The 19,814-nt window shown below is 35.0% G+C and overlaps 1 protein-coding gene across 1 annotated transcript; it reads right to left on the bottom strand.

The window, feature by feature from the left end:
• Positions 1 to 208: 208 nt before the first annotated feature.
• On the bottom strand, positions 209 to 3,719 carry LOC110737776. The gene is made up of 5 exons (XM_021918124.1): positions 2,144 to 3,719; positions 1,940 to 2,044; positions 954 to 1,135; positions 657 to 846; positions 209 to 563 (listed from the first exon to the last, which is right to left on the bottom strand). Exons 1-5 carry the CDS (start codon positions 2,696 to 2,698, stop codon positions 381 to 383), a joined length of 1,215 nt encoding a protein of 404 aa, XP_021773816.1. The 5' UTR covers positions 2,699 to 3,719; the 3' UTR covers positions 209 to 380.
• Between the last annotated feature and the right edge of the window lie 16,095 nt (positions 3,720 to 19,814).

The raw sequence follows: 19,814 nt of genomic DNA, 5'->3' as shown, positions 1-19,814 counted from the left end.
CGGGAAAAATTTTCATTTTAGTAACAAACTAATTTTTTTGTTTACATCCTAAAAAGTAATATAGTATGATTGTTTTGTGACAGAGGGAATATAAATGTTGTAAATAAAAATTAGCCTATTGTTTGTCTCATCAGTTTCAAAAAAACCAACAAAACATCATTAATAGAAACCTAAACCTAAACCTACCTAGGATGTTATCTTAAAGATCTCTTGAAATTTACACTCTCTTCATCTCATACATATGCAAATCCATACATTATCTAGTGATGAATGACAAAGGAGCATAGAAAAGAAATAAGAAGAAAAATAAAATGTCTTTGTTGCTAATTAAGACAACACAAAATAAAATGAACTAAGGAAAAAAAAAAAAAAAAGATTCGTTACAACCTCAAGTTTAGATCAATACTTTCTCCTACTTCAGTATTACAACTACTATGACTAGCTGGTGGTGACGACGGCAATGTCGTTGCTTGCAACTTTGTTGAGGGAAAGAAGCTCAACAAATTAGGCTGCTGGTTCGAACCGGCTTGTCTTGACTCCATAACTGTGTCTTCAATACTTACCTTAAATTTTCGGAACAAAAAAGGGGTCATTAGAAAATTGTGTAATTGGTGTACCTAGACAAAGAGAAAAGATAGATTGACATAATGTCTTACTTGGTAAGGTAAAGTATCAAGTTTGCAAAATTGCTTTAATCTCGAATTAAGAAAAGATGAAGTAAGTGTTGTAGGTGCCAAGCTAAGTAATTCTCCTTTATGAGAATTGCCATTTTCTGATTTATTGATCTTCCTTGTGTTCGCTGGCTCAGCAGGAATTGTAATGGGGCATGGAAGTATGTCGTCTCTACTAAAAAATCGCGCATATGAAGGGCAAAGAACTCGTTATTCAAGCTAATTAAAAGAAACTAACTACACCAAAGGACTAGTCATGACATTTTGTTTAGGTAAACTGACCTGAAAATTGGATTGCTAGAATAATCCAAGTTGTATGTTGTCGTTCCTCCATTTCCATTTGATGTTGATTCATTTGATCGGCTCAGGGGATGAGTGACAACAGGAGCGAATTTGCTGTGAAATGTCGGTATTGAAGGGTTGTCTAGAGGGAAAGGACATGACCTCTTCATACCAACCATCATCTATACTACATCAAAATCAAAAATTTTCATACATTAATTCTTTAAGGTTTAAACATTCATAAGATGGAAAATTGCTTTAAAAACACAAGTCACTTGAAACATGATTAACAAAATCAATCTATGTAATTACATGCAAACTTAATTTAAGTACCCATGTCGAATACTTCATAATTTAACACGGATATGATCACTCGTACACTTTAGCTTCAGCAAAGTCATTCAAGGAATTCTTTTGACATTAAAACTAGCTCATCATATTAAATCAATGCCAAGATTAATCTAATTCTATGTTACGGAGTATAATTTTGGTATTCGCATAATCGTATTGATCTAGTCTGGTCATGTACAATGTATGGAGTTATCATTGAGCCAAAATCAAAATTTAACTACTAATGAAGTTGTAACTTGTAAAATGCAACGTAGATCTTCTTTTGGGGGTCTTCAAATCAGTTTGAATCTAGTAATCTATTCAAGGTAACATGATCATCTAGTAATCTAGTAATCAGGCAAGAATAACTGATCGTGTTCAAGATAATGTGCATGTGATAAGTTCAGTGAATACAGGATGTTCTGTGCTCATGTACTAAACGTGAGCTTGAATCTCGTAATCTATTCAAGGTTAATTATAACATGTTAGCGAAACATGTAGGCAACATATACCAAAGATGTCGCGAAATGGTCATCTTCCTCCTATCATTCTGTTTTAATCTATGAAGGTAAGTCTAGGCAAAAAATGATTGTCAATCAAAGAAATGCGCGTTCATGATGCATTTACTAGGCGCGATAGAGAGAGGATAGTGATACCTTTTCCTCATCGGGCCACAATGGTGAGTAATTCGCATAAAAGCTTTGGTTTGAAGGGGGCTCCATTGGAAAATTGAGCACAGATGATGAAGACAAGCCAATCACCTATATAAATTCAACATCAAAATAGACTAATAACATAATTAAGATATATTCACAAAGTGTACTCGAAAAAAGGAAAAAGAAAATTTGCATGATTTTTACCAATGAAGAAGGTGGTTGATGTTGTAGTGTACTCCTTGGTAGCACATCAGGCAAAGGAGCAACACTACAAGTCTCAAAAGGTAAACTCAAACCCGGAGGAAAAATCGCGTTCTCCCCTATATGATCATGACTAATTTCATGAGGGTTTGCATGCCACAACTTAGGAAAATTAACATTTCCATGGACCGGGATTGAAGGCCATCCAACTTGGAACCCATCATTGGTAGGACTCAAAGAAGGGACCGGACCTAAGTGAAAATTCTCGGTATTGGGCAATGAACAAGCCCTAAAAACCGGATTTGGAGACGACAAATTCATTGGGATTGGAGGAGGAGATGGAGGACTATAAGGGGGGACACAAGATTTAGATGGGTTTTGGTTATTAGTAATTGCGAAATTGGGTAAGGGAATACCATGATGTGACGGCGAATATGTAGGAGAAAGTTGGGACGAAGATGAAAAATTGTTGCCATCTTTCTTTTGTTGTTCTTCCATCCTAATTTTCTCAAGTTGAGCCACTCCTAACCCTCTTTGTGGTAGATCTTCCTGAATCATTTCTTAATTCCTTCTTCTATCTATCACCTCCTCGATTTCGATATCTATATAATAATTACATGTCTATATATATGTACAGAAAATTGACTAAATTTAAATTTTTTTGATTAATTCCAAAACCCATGATTGATTCTTGAACAAAAAAAATTAAGATAAAAAATATTTTATATAGTAAGAAATTACTAATAATAGTAAGAGGATCTTAAGTGGATCATTCACTACAAACTAAACTATGATTCAATCTACACAATACTTTTGAAGAAAACCCAGATTCTGAAATGAACAACAAAATTTTCATATTTATTTTTTAGAAATAAATAAAAAATAAATTGATTTTTTACACAATACTTTTGAAGAAAACCCAGATTCTGAAATGAACCAACAAGATTTTCTTTCTTGGATACATATCTCAAATTCTCAAATTTTAAATCTCAACGGCTAAAACCCAGAATTTTTTTTTTTTAAAAAAATTAAAATAATAATAGAGTAAACTTTTTTTTGAAGAAATAATAGAGTAAACTTGATGAACCCAGAAAATAAGGAAATCCCAAAATATGTGAAAATCTCTCAAAAATCAGACAAAACAATTTTTAAAAACAGTAAAAAAATGAAACTAAAGAAGAAAAATTAAAGTATCTAAATATTAAAAATATAATCAGAAATTATAGGAAAATAAAAATATAGAATAAAGAAAATATAACATTTATTCGCATTAGATGTCGCCCAAATCCTCGCTCCACCCTCCTGATTTTGCTGCAAATCTTGTAAATTTTATTTTTTAATTTTAATTAAATTATTTTAAAAAAATCGATAGAAAAATTTGGACCGCCTTTTTTTTTTTTTTTTTTTTTAAGAAAAAAAAAATTGGACTGCCTTATTGTAGGAGATGGAGTAGTGTTTAAAAAGCATGGAATGTGGGGGTCCACTAGCTGCATTACCTACCAAATACTTTCCTAATTTGGAATTAAATGGATTCTATATGATTCACACATGATCCTAAGTTGCTTCTCTTTTGTGTCATCTCCCCTCCTCTTTTAAGATGCTAACACATTTTAGTTTAAATCCTATTTAATGTAAATCCGTGTATTAAAAAGAGTGAAAAAAGTAATGTATGTATATACTAGATAGCTGTGATTAATGTTTTACTAATTTTCAACTAAAAAGAGTGAATAAAGTAATGTATGTAGATACTAGATAGCTGCGATTAATGTTTTACCAATTTTCAACTAAAAAGAGTGAATAAAGTAATGAAAGTAGTAATCTATTAACTATTAATAAAATAAAACGTTGCTGACATCATCACTGTTCATATGTCACTCTCATAATAAATAAAAAAATCCGCCTAAATGCAAAGATGATGTTTTTTTTTTTTTTTTTTTTTTTGGGAGCTATCATATTTAATAATTTTAAAGTTTGAATATTAGAAGCTTTTACATTACAACTACAGCCCATCAATTTATCCTTAAAAAATGAAATAATTTTAAGTAGCACACTAATAAATAGACTCCTAGATTAAAATATGTATTACGCGACGCTGAACAGGTATTATATCATAATTTTGATGAAAATAAAATTTTAAAAGTACAGATATTTTTGTACAAGGTGCAAAATTATTATTTATATTTATCCATTTTTTAAAAATGTACTAATTATTAAAAAAAAAAAAATTAGATTTTATATAAACCGTGCATCACACGGATTCTAACCTAGTTGTGACTATTCTTTATTACTAAATTTTCAATGAAAGGATTTTATACTATAAGGTTGCCTAAAACTTTTCCTCATTTCACATATGCCTCTTAAAAGGAGAAAAAAAAAAGTCATTTTTTTTCCTCATTCACCCCCCAATTCTCCTATCGATTCCAACCAATAAAATTCCCCTTGCAATGGGACTAAATGACAACATTAAGAAACTTGATGAGCTTCACGTACAAGATGTTCAACCTTACCGCCTCCTTTACTATCGCACATTAGGGTGAACACAATTAAGTACCCGAACAATAATTTAGGAACAGAGCTAGTCAAGAATTGGGTGGAGTTATTTCCTAAAATTTGTAGGAGCCATCCGCAGCTCAACGAGATCCTATCTATGGAATTGGAACTAATCAAATTGGAACTTGGAATCCATCGTGTTGAGTACTAGTTCTAGAGTAACTACATATACATATGTGTAAGTTCGCCTTTTGATCAAATTAATAAATTGAATCATCATGTCTCCCAAAACATACCCGATGATTGAAGACATACAACTCGTCTGATTTTGAATATGAAGATGGACTAAAAAAATGTCAATGAACCTTTCAAATTGATCCCAATAGTTCAAATCTATTTCAAAGTCCATTCCAAACCCTTATAGCTCTATTAAACCCAATTTCCTCGCAATTATCAATAAACATTAGTTTAATTTCCTTTATTGACCTAATTTCATTACCTTAGCCCAAAAACAAGCTTACCGTACACAAATTTTTTTTGATTATTTCCATGACATTTATTTTGATGAATAGCTCTTGGGTTAAGATTTCCAATGATAGATTATAAGCCTAATTCCATTTCAGCGTGAAGGAGATATAAGCAAAATAGTCTAACCGACCCCAAAATCGATACTTTATACTATTTAAGATTTCAATTAGGATTGAAATAAGCCTTCCAACGATGTATTACATACCCTATTTCAAAATTGAAATCAAAAGCCTATGATGCTCTAAATGTGCTAGAACCTAACGTTTGACCTAGCATAAGACGCCAAGAAGGTAATTTTGGAGATTGATAATTTCCATCTTTCAATGATAATTTTTCTGCCTGAACCGATTTGATCCACCTATAAATAATACCAATATTATTGGCCTTAAACCCTCCCTAAACATCCTTCAAATCAATTTAAAGTTTGTTCAAGTCGATTTCAAGCCATAAGCGATATAATCCTTCGATCCCAAGTAGTCTTCTTTTAATCTCTTGATGTTTCAAAGTCCATTCAAGGTTCGAATTCCAAGTTGTTGTTGATTAGAAGATTACATTTTGTCATATTTTTCATTTCCTCCTAAAATTATGCTAGCCGTTTTGCTTGATTAATAATCATCAATTAGATGTTTTTAGCTTAATTGGAGTCCAGATTCATTCCCTTTGTGTCTAGCTTTCGTTCATATTGGATAGTTATGTCAATTGGGCAAGTCAAATAGGAGATCCACACCCCATCACTGTCCCAGTGGGACGAATATGGGTCCCGATTTGACGAGTGATGAGGTGGGGTGGGGTTGGGAATAAATTAAAATCATGCTGACCATGGGTGATAGGGCATGGTAAATTTTAGGTTTTACCCACCCCATCACTAACCCACCCTACCTAACTCACTTTGTACCCATCCTATACCCTCATCCATATATTTAACAAAAATGTATATTTTTTTTAAATGAATTATATGAACATATTAGTAAAATATAATAGTATACTAATAATACAATAAAGAAAAACAAATGTGTAACTATAGACACCAAAATGTGTCTCCTAAAATAAAACTCGATGATTAAACAAAATTCAGTACCTAATTTGGCTAGGATTGCATGGTGGACTTAATAATTACTTGAATCATCCTCTTGTCCTAGTTTATTTCCACTTACTGGCCCATTTAAGCCTTTTCATTTGCCCAAACACTTTGCTTAACCCAAAATCCATAAACCTTAGCCCGATTTTCTATTCTCATAATCGCATCTCGAAACAACTAATCTGATTTCTAACCTTGCATTGGAAATCTAATATGAAATTTATATGGGAAAATAGCCCTTGAAGTGAGATTTTCATTGATATTTCATAAGCTCAATTCCGATTTAAAATGAAGGAGATGTGAGTAAAATACTTCTAATTTAAACTCGGCTTAAAACTAACATCCTTGCACTATTTCGGCCATATCTTAAAAATAACAAAAGATATTGACCGGCCTGATTGTAATTGAATTAGAAAGTAGATTGTTAGATATTTCCAACGCTATATTATATGCCTTGTTACAATAGCCGTCCAAATGACTACAAGATCATCGGTCTACTTTACCAATGAACGAATCGAAGAGAGAGTGGCAAATCATGTTCACCAAGCTAAGAAATTGCCTGAAATTGGATCTTGGTCTATTTGAGATTTTTTTTTTTAATCGTAATTAAAGATGTTTTCTTGTCTCTTTTTTCTTTTCTGAACAAATAGAAGAACCTAATGAATTGAACTTATAAAAAAACCCGTCTATTATAGTTATTCAAGATAGGAATTAGCCTATCTATGTCCACGTTTCGTTCCTAATTCAATAAGGACTTACCCTATTAAGAATCTTTTGCGATGTGATCCGTTTACTATTCTTTCGTACTTTCTTATCTTTACCACGCGATAGGTTAGCGAAGCGTGAACGGGTGTGAAGAAGAAAAGGCCAAACACTTAAGCGTAATGCTATGTTGACACACACATGTCAAAAATAATTCATAGCAAAACCTTTAAGTAGGGTCGAATCTACAAGGAGATGACTAATCAATCTAACTTCTAAGGATTTGGAGAAACTAATTATGTCACGAAATTGGGATAAAAAAGTCTAAACAGATGAAAATAAGAATAAAATTAATAAAAAAAGGTCTAGGGTTATGGTTCACCGTGTTTACAGTTTTAAATCTATCAAAATACCATTAAGAATTCAATTAATCAAGTATCTAAAGCAATTGCTAATAAGCCTATGGTCAGGTCTTAATACTTTCAATTTAACAGTATATATGCAGTACAAACGCTAACATAATCAAAATTGGTAATGGTAGGTAGCCTATAAAAGTATGACCTTTTGATTGAAAATCTTATTAACATGAATCAACCAAACATTTGATTAGGTTCCAAAATTAACAATAGAAACACTATCAATTAGAGAAATCAATAATCAAATTGTCAAAATCATAAATCAACATGGATCCAAACCCTAGAAATAAATTACTCAAAAATGGAAGAAACAATTAAAACTGATCTAAGAAAAAACATAATTAAAAGCAATAGATAGAAATAAAAGTACCTTAATAAATTGAAATAATAAACCCAAGAATCGTTCATGGAAGAATCCATGGAGATGCCATCAGAAACTATGGTTCAAAGGAAACTAAAATGAACGCACGTAGTATGAAATAATAAAAGGCTTAAGGGAAAATAGAATAATCCCTTGAGATTTATATTATTCAAAAATTCTAATCTAAAAAATACTTAAATTAAAATCAGTAAATAGCAATCACATAAGTCGTTTTACGATTGGTCGATTAAAGGCGACGAGTCAAATTGTAGACGATGAGTGCTTGCACTAGTGGGAAGACGAGGCCGTTGATGCCTTACTGTGCTCACCCAAACCAGCGCCCGTTTTCTGGCAAGCGAGCTGACCAGAAGGTCCTTAACGGGTTGCTTCGTCGAGCTGCGGGCATTGGTCCATATTGTCTTCTTTCATGGGTTGTATCTCGAGTTATCGGAATCTTATAGGTCATGTGACCTATCGTTAGAAAGTTCTTCAAGCCTAGTTTCCAACCTAACTTGAATCAAATCAATCCGATTTGTAGAACTCAAGTTATGATAAAAACAAGTGCGCAAGAGTGACACATTGTTCCTTCACTAACGTTTTGCTTTGTTTCCAACCCAAATTCAATTTTGAAAGACACATAGTGACCTTTGTGGATGCCACCTTCATATATCAGGCATAAAATACTCAAAATCAACACCCACGAACATAAACTTTTCAATCAATGAACTTGATTCATCGACTTTCCTTCCAAATATCATCAGAATCAACTTTAAACACTTCAAAAGCATCCAAATGATTATGAAATTAATCACCTAAAACATTAAGAAATTACAACAGAAGAGTAATAGAGAGCAATGTGACAACTTATGCAAATGTGACCTAAAAAGCTACTAAAAGATCTACAAAGGAACTATAAAAATAAGGAAAAATGAAAAATAATAATCTCACCTTTACTCTATCTTCCATAAACAATCCCACCTTTCACCCCTCTCTTCCATTAACGATCCCTCACCTATTAAAACCGGTAAACGTCACTTGATTTCTTAACTCTTCCGGTTTCTTCTAAATTAAATACCTCACCGTTGGAGACAGAGAAATAAGACGCCATTAATGCCATCCACTTCTCTACAATTTCTTTAAATCCCAACCCCCTCAATTTAATTTCTCATCTTCATCTTTAATTTTATCTCCTCTCTTCTCTTACCTTGCAAGTTTCCCTTTTTTTTCTTCCTAATTTCTTCTAATGGCAAGTTATCACTTAATTGGCTTTTCTTCAAGGTCTGAGTCCAAAGGAACTTCTTCTCAGTCGTATGTGGTGTGCTACCACAACAAAATTGAACCGCTAAGGACAGTGCACTACGATGGTCCAACAAAAGGGAAGCGCTTCTTTGGGTTTTCATACTGGTCCATAAGTAATTGCTCAGCCATAAAAGTTGTTTTATTTTTTCCTTATTTTATTTTTTTGTAAACTTTTTCCTACTTTAATTGTCTAATTTGTTTAATTTGTAGGAGCAGAAGACTTGCGGCTTTTTCAAATGGGCTGATGAGGTTGATGATGTTCGTGACCTCCAACACATTGTTCTGGAGAAGGAGACAAGAATCTGTGAGCTTGAATATGAATTGGACATAATGAAGGAGAAAGTGAAGAGGCTGAAGGCAAAGAAGGAGAAGCTGTTTGAAGAGGTGGAAGAGATGGGCATTACTACAACTGAAACCATGTATGAATTGAAGGAAAGCAACACTGACAAGAGGCTAATGCTCACTCTGGTTTTTTCTTGTTCATTTTTCACTATTGTGCTGATGATGAAGTAGGTTATGTTGATGATGTTGACTAGGTAGTTTTTTGGGGTTGATGTTGCTGTCTGTTTTTAGACATATGCAGTAGTATAAGAGTATGTGGTAGGTGGATGCATTTGTATTTTGGGTATGTTTCAGATGTAGTACTGTTGGTTTTTTTTTTTCTTATTTTGGCATGCAAGAATGATGATGCCAACGGTAGGGCTGTAGTATTGAATTAATGCAGTAAGTATGTAGGGTCCTTAGTTAAGTGTAGGTGCTACTAATCACCGATCTTTTGTAAACATGGCACTTTGAATGAAAATATGAATTATTTTGGCTACTTTAATTGTTGTTGCATAAAGTGTATGTTTATGGGTACTTAACTAATAAAGTTAGATGGTTTGGCATTAAATAACTTGTAAAACAGAGCAAAAACTATCAATGAATACATAAATGATGACAATATGAGTTTGCTATTCCATTTATAAACAAGCAACAGGAAATGCTTCTTCAAATTACAAACACAAAGATATCATCTATATATAATGGTTTGCCCTAATAAATAAAAAAAATAAAATTCGTAAACTTAGGATTAAAGTTAATCTTAACAAACTATTACAACCTATTCTAACATGTGGAGCCTTGACTGAATTTGTAGGAGAATGTTATGGTGTTGGCGCTAACATCTTAGGGGCCTGAGCTTCTTGGTGCCTGCGATAAAAAATTAAACAAGTGATTAAAACAAGTTCTACACTTTACAAATTCTTAATACAAAAATCAGGTCTCCTTAAATTTGTGACAGTAGACCCATTTGGTGCAACAAGCACACCAAAACTCCGTGGAACTTGATTCTTGCCTCTGCCACCCTTGATCCACTCCCACCCCTACTACTCTCCCTTCCCCTGCTATTACCCCTTCCCCTGCTGGTAGAAGCTTCCACACCCCTTCTAGTTCCCCTACCCGTTGTACTTCCTCCTCAGTTAACCCCTATGCCCCCTCCCCTGTTTCCTTCCCTGCTAACCACTCTACGCCCTCTCCCTATTCTAGAAGGCTCATATATTGCTGTTAGATGGGCAGAAAAGGGTTACTGCACTAGTTATGATGATGTAGGCTCCTTCTAGGCCTACCTCTAGGTCTATTTACAGAAGGCTCATTCTGGCTTTGGGGCACCTTCTCTTGTTATGCCCCTAAAGCTATCCTGTCATATCCTGGCTTCTTGGGGTCATCAAAAGGATCCTTCCTTCTGTTCTTCCTTGGTCTGCTTAGGCCCACTTTGATGGGTGGTGGATCCAAAACCAAGTCTGATCTAGGCCAGTGCCTTTCACCTTCAAGGTGTGGGATTGAATTCTCATATGCCTTCATGTACATGTCCTTCTTATAGTAGTCATCTACATAATCTTCTGCATTCTTTTGACTAAAGAATATAGCAGCTATTACATGACAACATGGGATCCAACATATTTCCCATTTTCTACATGTGCAAGTTCTCTTTCCCAAGTCAACCAACATAGTGTCCAAGTAATAACTGACTTGAAATAATGTCTGTGTTGAAGGTATAACCTCAAACTTAGCAGCTTCCTCTTTCTCCTTTTCTATTTTCTTTTGAATCCTTGGACATAATACAATTTTCCATTTCTCCATTTCCTACTTCTTAATGACTAGCCATCTCATTAAAGTTGCCCTATTATCCTCTAGCATGTATAGAAAATGCTTGCCCCTAGCTTGTATTATATAGCCATTAAATGTCTCAGCCATGTTAGATGTGATGACATCTGCCTTAACCTCAGTTTTCAAAAATGCTCTGAAAACACATTTGGGTTGTATGTTCTGAAAGCTTCAGTAGCTACAACATTTGCTGTTGTCAACACTTCCATTGCATCATTGTAGTCTGCTTCACTATATGATTTAGCACAATTCCAAAACATCAATTTCATCTCATCACCTCTGAAATTCTTGTGCAGTTTGCAAAAATATGCCTAGCACAATGTATGTGCTCAGCAAGAGGAAGTGCCAAACCGACCCCTCTTAAAATGGCCTGGTTAAACAAACAACAAATAATTACAATAAAGAAGCAATTGAACAAGAATTAATATTCTTAAACTTAAAAACAAGTTGTTAACTAATGCTCCTCAAACACAATGGCAGTGCCAAACCCATCGCCAAGCTTATGGCTTCTGTTGAGGTTGTTCAAACACCATTCCCAAGACACTACTAGAAATGAGCCAAATACCAATGGACAAAATCCATCGGTAAAAGTATAAAAAAACCATCGGTATCTCGTTTACCGATTGCTGCCATCGGTATTTTGGCCATCGGATAATAATACGTCGGCAAAATCGATAATACCGATGGAAAAGCCATCGATAAACTTAATACCGATGGTTTTACCGATGGCTACAAACTATCGCTACCTTTTTAATTACCGATGGCAATAGCCATCGGCTTTTTTTTCCAATGGTCAAAAGCCATCAGTAACTTTTAAAAAAAAATTAAAACCCCTACCCACCCACTACCCTCCTGCCCTACTGCCAACTACCCACAACCACCCACCATGCCACCACCGCAACCCTAATCCACCTACCACCACCACCGCAACCCTGATCCACCTACCACCACCGCCGTAAACCACCCACCAACACCAGTCGCCCTTACCCAAACACCCACGCCACCAACTCCTCCTAACCCACCACCATAAACCCAGAAAAACAACCACTAACTCACTAAAACTAGCCATTTCACCCCCAACCACCTGAACCACCTACCACCACCAACAAAATCGAAAAAAAAACCCAGAAATTCGAAATTAAAACCCCCTAAAAAAAACCCAAAAATTCGAAATCCACCCACAAATCTTAAATAAAAACCTACAAAAAAAAAACCACACAAAAATCAAATAAATCAATGGTCGAAAATTAACAAAAATCGAGCCAATTAACCATATAAAACCACAACAATCAACGAAATTAAAAATAAACCCACAGATTCAAAATTAACTCACAATACTAAACAAAAATCAACATACCTTTTGAAATTTCATCTTTGTTGGGTTTAAATGGTCAAACTCGACGATGAAAATTCGAGATCTGGAATTTTCATGGTTGAGTTTGACCAAAAAAACCATGAACTTCGAATTTTGAATGCTCGTGGTGGTGGTAGTAGTAACACTAGTTGACGTTTGTGGTGGTGGTGGTAAAAACTTTGAATAAACACATTTTTGGTGGTGGTGGTTTTGATGAGGGAGAAGAGAGGAGGGAAAAGGAGAGAGGAGAGGAGAAACGTGAGAAGAGGAGAAGAGGGAGAACGAAAGGAGTTAGAGGATAGAGGAGAGAGGAAAGAGAAGAGAGAAGAGAGAAGGAGAGGAGGGATAAAAAAAGTGGCGGAAAAGGAAGAAAAAATATGGGCTGCTAGGGTTTGAGAAAAAAAACCCAAAATTTTCTTACTTTTAAAAAAAATAAATAAAAGATACCGATGGCTACAAGCCATCGATAAAATGCCGATGATGTAAATCCATCGGTATTGTTTTTTTACTGATGGCTTTTAGCCATCGGTGAAATAATAAAATAAAATTTTAAAAAAATAATTTACCATTGGAAGAAAGCTATCGGAAAAATTATACCGATGGCCTAACCATCGGTGATTCTCAAAATATTGATGGCTTGAAAAAACCATCGGAAAATTATTTTTTTACTGATGGAATTTATTAGCCATCGGTATTTCCCATCGGTAAGTGAGCTTATTCTAATAGTGAGAGTGTAGAAACCTGAAAATGTCTCCCCAAAACCAAACCCGATGATGAATATCCTTTCACCGCCATTTTTGGTCGGGTCGAGTATTCAATCTCGGAGTACTTAAAACCCATATTTAGTCAACAAATCAGTCAAACCATTTATTCAAACTCAGTCCAACTCATATCCTAGCCCATACCCTTTTAATTCATTTCATGTTAGTTATTAATTAAGCCCGGTTAATAAATAATAAAAACCCCAAGCCTGAAATTAATCCGAAATAGCTGAAATGGCACATAATATATCACGTTCTTAGTCATTAAGCAAAGAATAAAATGAATCTGGACTATTTTCAGGAAAACATGTGCATCGTGTCACGGCAGACACACCGCGTCACGGTATTCCGTACTGTGTCGCGGTATATTGCAACGTGTCACGGTATTTTACTCCGTGTCGTGGCACACATGCCATGACGTGGCATTTTTCTAGGGTTTCTCCGCGGCGCCTTTTCACTTCTAGGGTTCCATGCTTCACCCCTCATATTTTCTCTATAAATACGAACCTGATTTCTCCAGTTTCGGGGCACCAAAAATGATTCTCTTTCTCCCTGCACCAACAATCATTCTCTTCTCTCTTTAGCCTAAACACTAGCCACCCTATTCTCTCATAATACTTCGCCTAAGCACTCTAAGGAGTCCATACTTGACCCGAAGTTCTATACTTAAACCAAGGTGTGAAAGGTAGAATTAACTGAGGGTTTGGACCAAATCAACTCTACTTTTCATTTAATTTAATTTAATTTGATTTATTATTTATTGAAGTTACTAACAGTTTATTCATGATGTAGCAATTCAAGGAAACGCGGAACGTGAGTAGCTAATTCACTTAATTAATCTTTTTATTATTCTTGTTGCTAGTGTCATGATTAGGTTTATCATTATTTGATTTGGCTAACATTATTATGGTTAAATTGCTTCCAATGTTGATGTTGATTCTATTATATTTATTGATCACCGTATTGCATGTTTAAAGGGAATATGTAATTGAATATCACGCCTAATAAGATAATTTGGACGACCGGTTTAGGTTCCTTTTTAATCTTGTTGTTTAGTCGAAGTGATCACGATATTTTAGAATTATATGTTGCATTAACATTAAACCAATTTAACTTAATATTAGTTTGGAGCAAATTGAATCTTTGTTTGCATGCCTTTGAGATCGCAGGAATCATTTTTCACAATAAGAATCGAGTAAAGGCCAATACGGGCGAATGTGATTCCATGACTCACTTCGTACCATCATCCCGAATCCTCCTTTCGTGGTTCTGAACCATATGGAGTTAGTAATCTCATGGATTATGAGTGGGGTGTAACCTTCACAGGTCAATCTTTGTTGCCTATCGTTGTCCCTTATCATGGTATCCTTAAATGATCCGTGAACGGTTTACAAGTTCCTTAAAAACTTGTTGACGGCTCCCTACTTTCCTTGTCCCTAATCGTATATGTCAATTCCCACTTCCTATGAGTGCCAAGCATATTCACCGCATGCTTAAAGTAGGCGCGCTTCGAATGACGCCTACAGAGAGCTATTGTTCTCACCTTCTACCACAGCCCAAGCAATTGGGTACATCTGATCATTATCATCTCTCCCAACAACAGAAATCAACACTCCCCCCTAAGAATGCCTTTAAGAAGCACGCATCTACACAAATTATTTTTCTCCAACCTTCCTTCTAACCTTTCTGAACTCCCTTGTGTGTGTTTGGACTTGACCTTTTTAGAGGATCTAGATACCGACCCACCTTCCGTGCTCTCTCATAGAGCCATGCAGTGTCTTATGAGCATGTAACTTAACCTTATAAGCAAAATCTTTGTTCACTACCACCCTTTAAGCTCTCCTCCCAATTTCAATAATCTCATTAGCTGGCCAGTGAGGTCAAGCCTTGAACACATCTAGCAATTGCTTAGTCAACCATTTGCCTTTCAAGTACTTGTTATTCTCCATATTTCTGATGCAAGCGAAGTATGGTCTTCCATTATTGTTTTCACTACAAAAAACCCCTCTTGGAATCCTAAGATGCTTACAGTTTAAATAGACACCCTTCACTACACCTCACACTTATTCTTTGCTGCCTACTTCTATTAGCTGAAACAGTAGTTAGGTTTCTGCCTTGAAAAATTGCAAACTTAGCATCAGCCTGCTTGATGTCAGCTCTAGTTGCAAATCTTAACATGCCTTCCACTTGAAGTCTATCTCAGGCCCTATTAGCAGCCCTAGGTGTGTGAATTTCATCACTAGAGTCCTCATATTTAGAATGATAGCCCTCTTATTTACTACTCTCACCTGTTGTGTTCCCCTCCTACGTACTGTGTGTAGACACCTAATTTTGGCCTGTTGTCCTGACGAGAAGTGCGATGATGATACAAAAATTAGTTCATCATGCTTGAACAAAGTTGAAGTATTTAGGGACACCGAAATGCAATAGGAAGTAAGTTAGAACCCGTACTTGAGACCAAATTATCTTAGAGCCTAGTCTGATTACTAAATATTCCTAAAACGTATTCATAAAAGTTTAATTTTGATTAATAACTGTAGACACCTGATTGTGTCTCCCCAAAAACCAAACCCAGTGATGAGTACCTTTCACGTCTTTGATTATCGACTTAGGTGAAGAGTTGAAGAGTCTCGTGGATTTTCCTTTAGCCTTGACAATTTCTAACCTTTCCTTAAATGTTTTAAGCCAAAATCATTTATTTCGTGTCTTTAAAACCAAAATCATTCATTTCGTGTCCACTTTATAAAAACGTCCAAACCAGCTTATTTTGGTCAATAATCCTGGTTCAAGTATTATTTAGTTGGATGAGTATTGAGAAGAGTTTTTCAACGATATATTACAAGCCCAAATTCGACTTATAACGAATAAGTTATGGCCAAAATACTAAACCAAGCCCAAACCAGACCTAGGTCCACCTTACCTACAACCCAATGATCATGTGGAGTGTCCAATACATTAATCTCATTCCTAAACCAATTGGGATTCCTTAGGATCTTCTAGAAGTATTTAGAAAGTTCTAATCTATCCTTTTCAAAAGATAAAGATTAAAGAGTTCGAAATTGAATAAAACTCCACTTCTTGAAAATCCTTGTTCTATTCGAATTCAAAGACGTTCAGATATGATTTTCGTACCTCATATTTTTTATCCAAATGTTAAATTTTTGGATAGCCCTTGAAATTATCTTTCCAATGATATATTATAATCCCAATTCTGAGATATAACAAAAAAAATATGAATGAAATACCAAACTCTATCCAAAACTGACATTGTTCCATTATTTCGGCCATATCTTTTATTCTAAAAAAGATATCAATCTGATTTTAATTGTGTTGGAAATTAGACTTCTAGAGATTTCCAACGATATATTAGTTATCTTATTTAGATTTTTGGATCAGAAGTTATGATAAAAACAAAAACCGCAAAATTGCAGGATCATCGCGCCGCGATGAACCTGTCGCACCGCGACAAAGCTGTCGCGCCGCGATGGAACCTATTTTACTTTGATTTGAATTCTGACTCTTTTCTGATCCTTTGATCCCTTTTTTTCTTATAAATAGAGGTCGTTTTCCTCCGTTTTTAATCATCAACAAGCTTGATCACCACATCATCTAATCCTCTCTCTAAGCTAAAAGCTTTTCTCTCTCTTCTTTCTTGATTTCTAGCCTTAGCCTACACATCCCAACACATCCAAACACACATCTTTTGATACTTTTCTCTAAGCAAACACCATACCTCCATCACGAGTTTGAATACTCCTAGCCAATCTCGAAGTTGCCTTCGACCTTGATGTGAAAGGTTGATAGTTCTGAGGGTTTGGTCCTAAATCTATATTTCAATTTATATTTGATTTATTTGTTTGATTTAATCATTCTTGAAGTTACTAACGTGTGTATTATTTTGATATAAAGAGATACGAGCATCAAAGTAAGTAATTCGATTACTTAATTAATCTTTTAATTCCTAGTATTATGCTTAGAATATTATTTTGATTCCTAGTATCATGTTTAGGGTGTTAATTAATATTTCTAATATCATGTTTCTTTCTAGTATCATGTTTAGGCTAATGCTTTGATTTTGATTTTTATTAGTAACATGTTGGGTTTGTTAATAATCCGTTTAGTATCATGCCTAGGTTCTTGCTAATCATGTTTTAATAATGTTTTGATGATATTATGATGATGATTGTTGTGTTTATTATTACATTGCTTGATTATTCATGATTGATTTCTATTGCTTGATCACGCCTTTTCTGCAGGTTTAAAGGGAATTTGTACTTAAAATCACGCCTAATGAGATAATTAATATTTTGATTTTAGGCTAATATGATTTTAATTCAAGTGATCACTAATAATAGATTTATTTGTGCATTAATAATCAAGCAACGTAGATTAAATATGGTAAGGGTTAATTTATTGTATGTATGTTGATCAGAAAGCACACATGAATATCATAAGAATTGAGTAGAGGCCGATTTAGAGCGGGTTCAATCTCTTTTAGGTTGGATTCGTACCATCATCCCCGGATATCCAGTCATGGTTCCGGACCACTATGGAATTAGCGATCTCCATGATCGTGAATGGGGCGTAACCTTCACACTCGTGAACGATTTACAAGTTCCTAAACCTTGTTGGCGACTCTTTTATCTCTATCTTCCTTCCCTTTGGATGCGACCATGCTTAAAAGCATGATCACAGTGGGGCTCAAGGTTGAGTTTGAAAAATTCCCTACAATAATGGACCTAAATGCGTCAAATGCATTAATTGAATCAAATGGATCTTACATTGTTAAAAACCGAGTCAATCAGAACATTTAACCACCTAATATCCTTTCATGACCTATACATATGGATATCCCTTTCAAATAACTTTCCAACGGTATATTATAAGCCTAATTTCGAGTTAAAACAAAGAAGTTATCATCAAAATACTAAACTGGGCCCTAAAATCGACACTCATGCACTCAAACGGCCATATCTTTTGATCGATAATACATTTTAACCTAAGTCCAATAGAATGGAAGTAGCCATTCAGCGATTTCCAATGATATCTTATTTTCCTTAATCCGACCTCGTAATCAAAAGTTATGAAACTTTTAAAAACGCGTTTTCGTATAAGGCAAAATCGCACCGCGCGCAACTTCCACAGTTGCGCGCAAGTCCCAGAGTTGCGCTCGCCACTCAAGCATGAATTTGAGAGTTGCACGTGCCTCCTGAACCGCGGCTCTAAAACCTAAACCTAGATTCCTACGCCTATAAATAGGGGTCTTCGTTAGCCCTAAAGAGAACAAAAAATTCAGAATTAAAAACCCTAAAAATCTGAAATCCCTAATCTTTCATACTCTCTTGCTATCATACTACTTTTCCCCTATCTTCCCAAATACTTTCCAACCCTAATATATTCCATTGAAGCCTTGACGGTACGAAGAAGAAGGAAGGTCCATAAGTAAAGGCCGCACTAGGGCTAGGATGGCGATTCCCCTCAAAAAGGATCGTTATGTTAGTACCCTCGCTCCCGAAGTCATTTCTGGTTTAATAGACCAATTAGGGAATTAGTAAACTTATGATTCGTGCTAAGTATCCCTTGAACTCTATTTAGGGGAAAGGCATGAACGAGGTTTATGAGTTTTCCTAAATCACATTGGTGACTCTCTATTGGTTTCTTATAAAAAAAGTAATGATAGACTCAATTCTAATTCAAGGTCTCCCAAACAGTTAGGAATTCAAATCCTAACACACCCTAAAAGGTGTAAATTCCTAGGCTTTTAAAGGGCCAAGGGCATAGAAGAAGTGGGATCCCCAACGACGGGCTGCCCTCCTCACAGTGGCGACTGCACTAGGGACTTAGAGGTTACAAGATTAGCTTTTGGTTATGGTTCAAGGTTGCCTACTTAGGTTACCTATAATTTGTAATGAAAGACTAACTTGGATAATCTCTAGTTAGAGAGCGAGACTCGAACGCATAATATCTTCCTTTTTCACAAAAGGAAAAACCAAATATGCAACATTGCATTGTGCATAATCATAGCTCACTTTAAACAATGGGGATTGGCTCATTGACTAGGGGTCGCCAACACCATGCTTCTATCCCAAAATCAATAACAATAATCCCACCAATATCACCAACAAAATGTTGGGAGAACCATGCCATGGGTCAATACGTTGAGTGATTGATTCGTGCATCACTCTTAAGATATGGTACCTTTGGACACCCAAGCCTTGACCGTTGACCTTAGAATGACATTGTACGCTTTAAAGGCTTTATTCCTGATGTTTATGTGCTTATGTGACTACATGACTATGTGCTTATATGCTTCGTGTCTAGTTTAATAAACTCCAACTTGTTACCTAGAGATATTTTTAAAAAAATCGCAAAAAACTAGTGGTTCGGAAATATATATATATATATATATATATATATATATATATATATATATATATATATATATATATATATATATAATTTCGAAAAACATCTTTTTTTTTTATATCGTTCTCTTATTTTATTTTCACAATAAAAGAAAAAAAAAACAAAAACAAAATC

The sequence above is a fragment of the Chenopodium quinoa genome, unplaced genomic scaffold, assembly GCF_001683475.1.
Source record: "Chenopodium quinoa cultivar QQ74 unplaced genomic scaffold, ASM168347v1, whole genome shotgun sequence".
In the NCBI taxonomy this organism is placed as follows: Eukaryota; Viridiplantae; Streptophyta; class Magnoliopsida; order Caryophyllales; family Amaranthaceae; genus Chenopodium; species Chenopodium quinoa.
The sequence above is the reverse complement of the archived record's forward strand: the minus strand, read 5'-3'. Positions and strand labels throughout refer to the sequence as shown.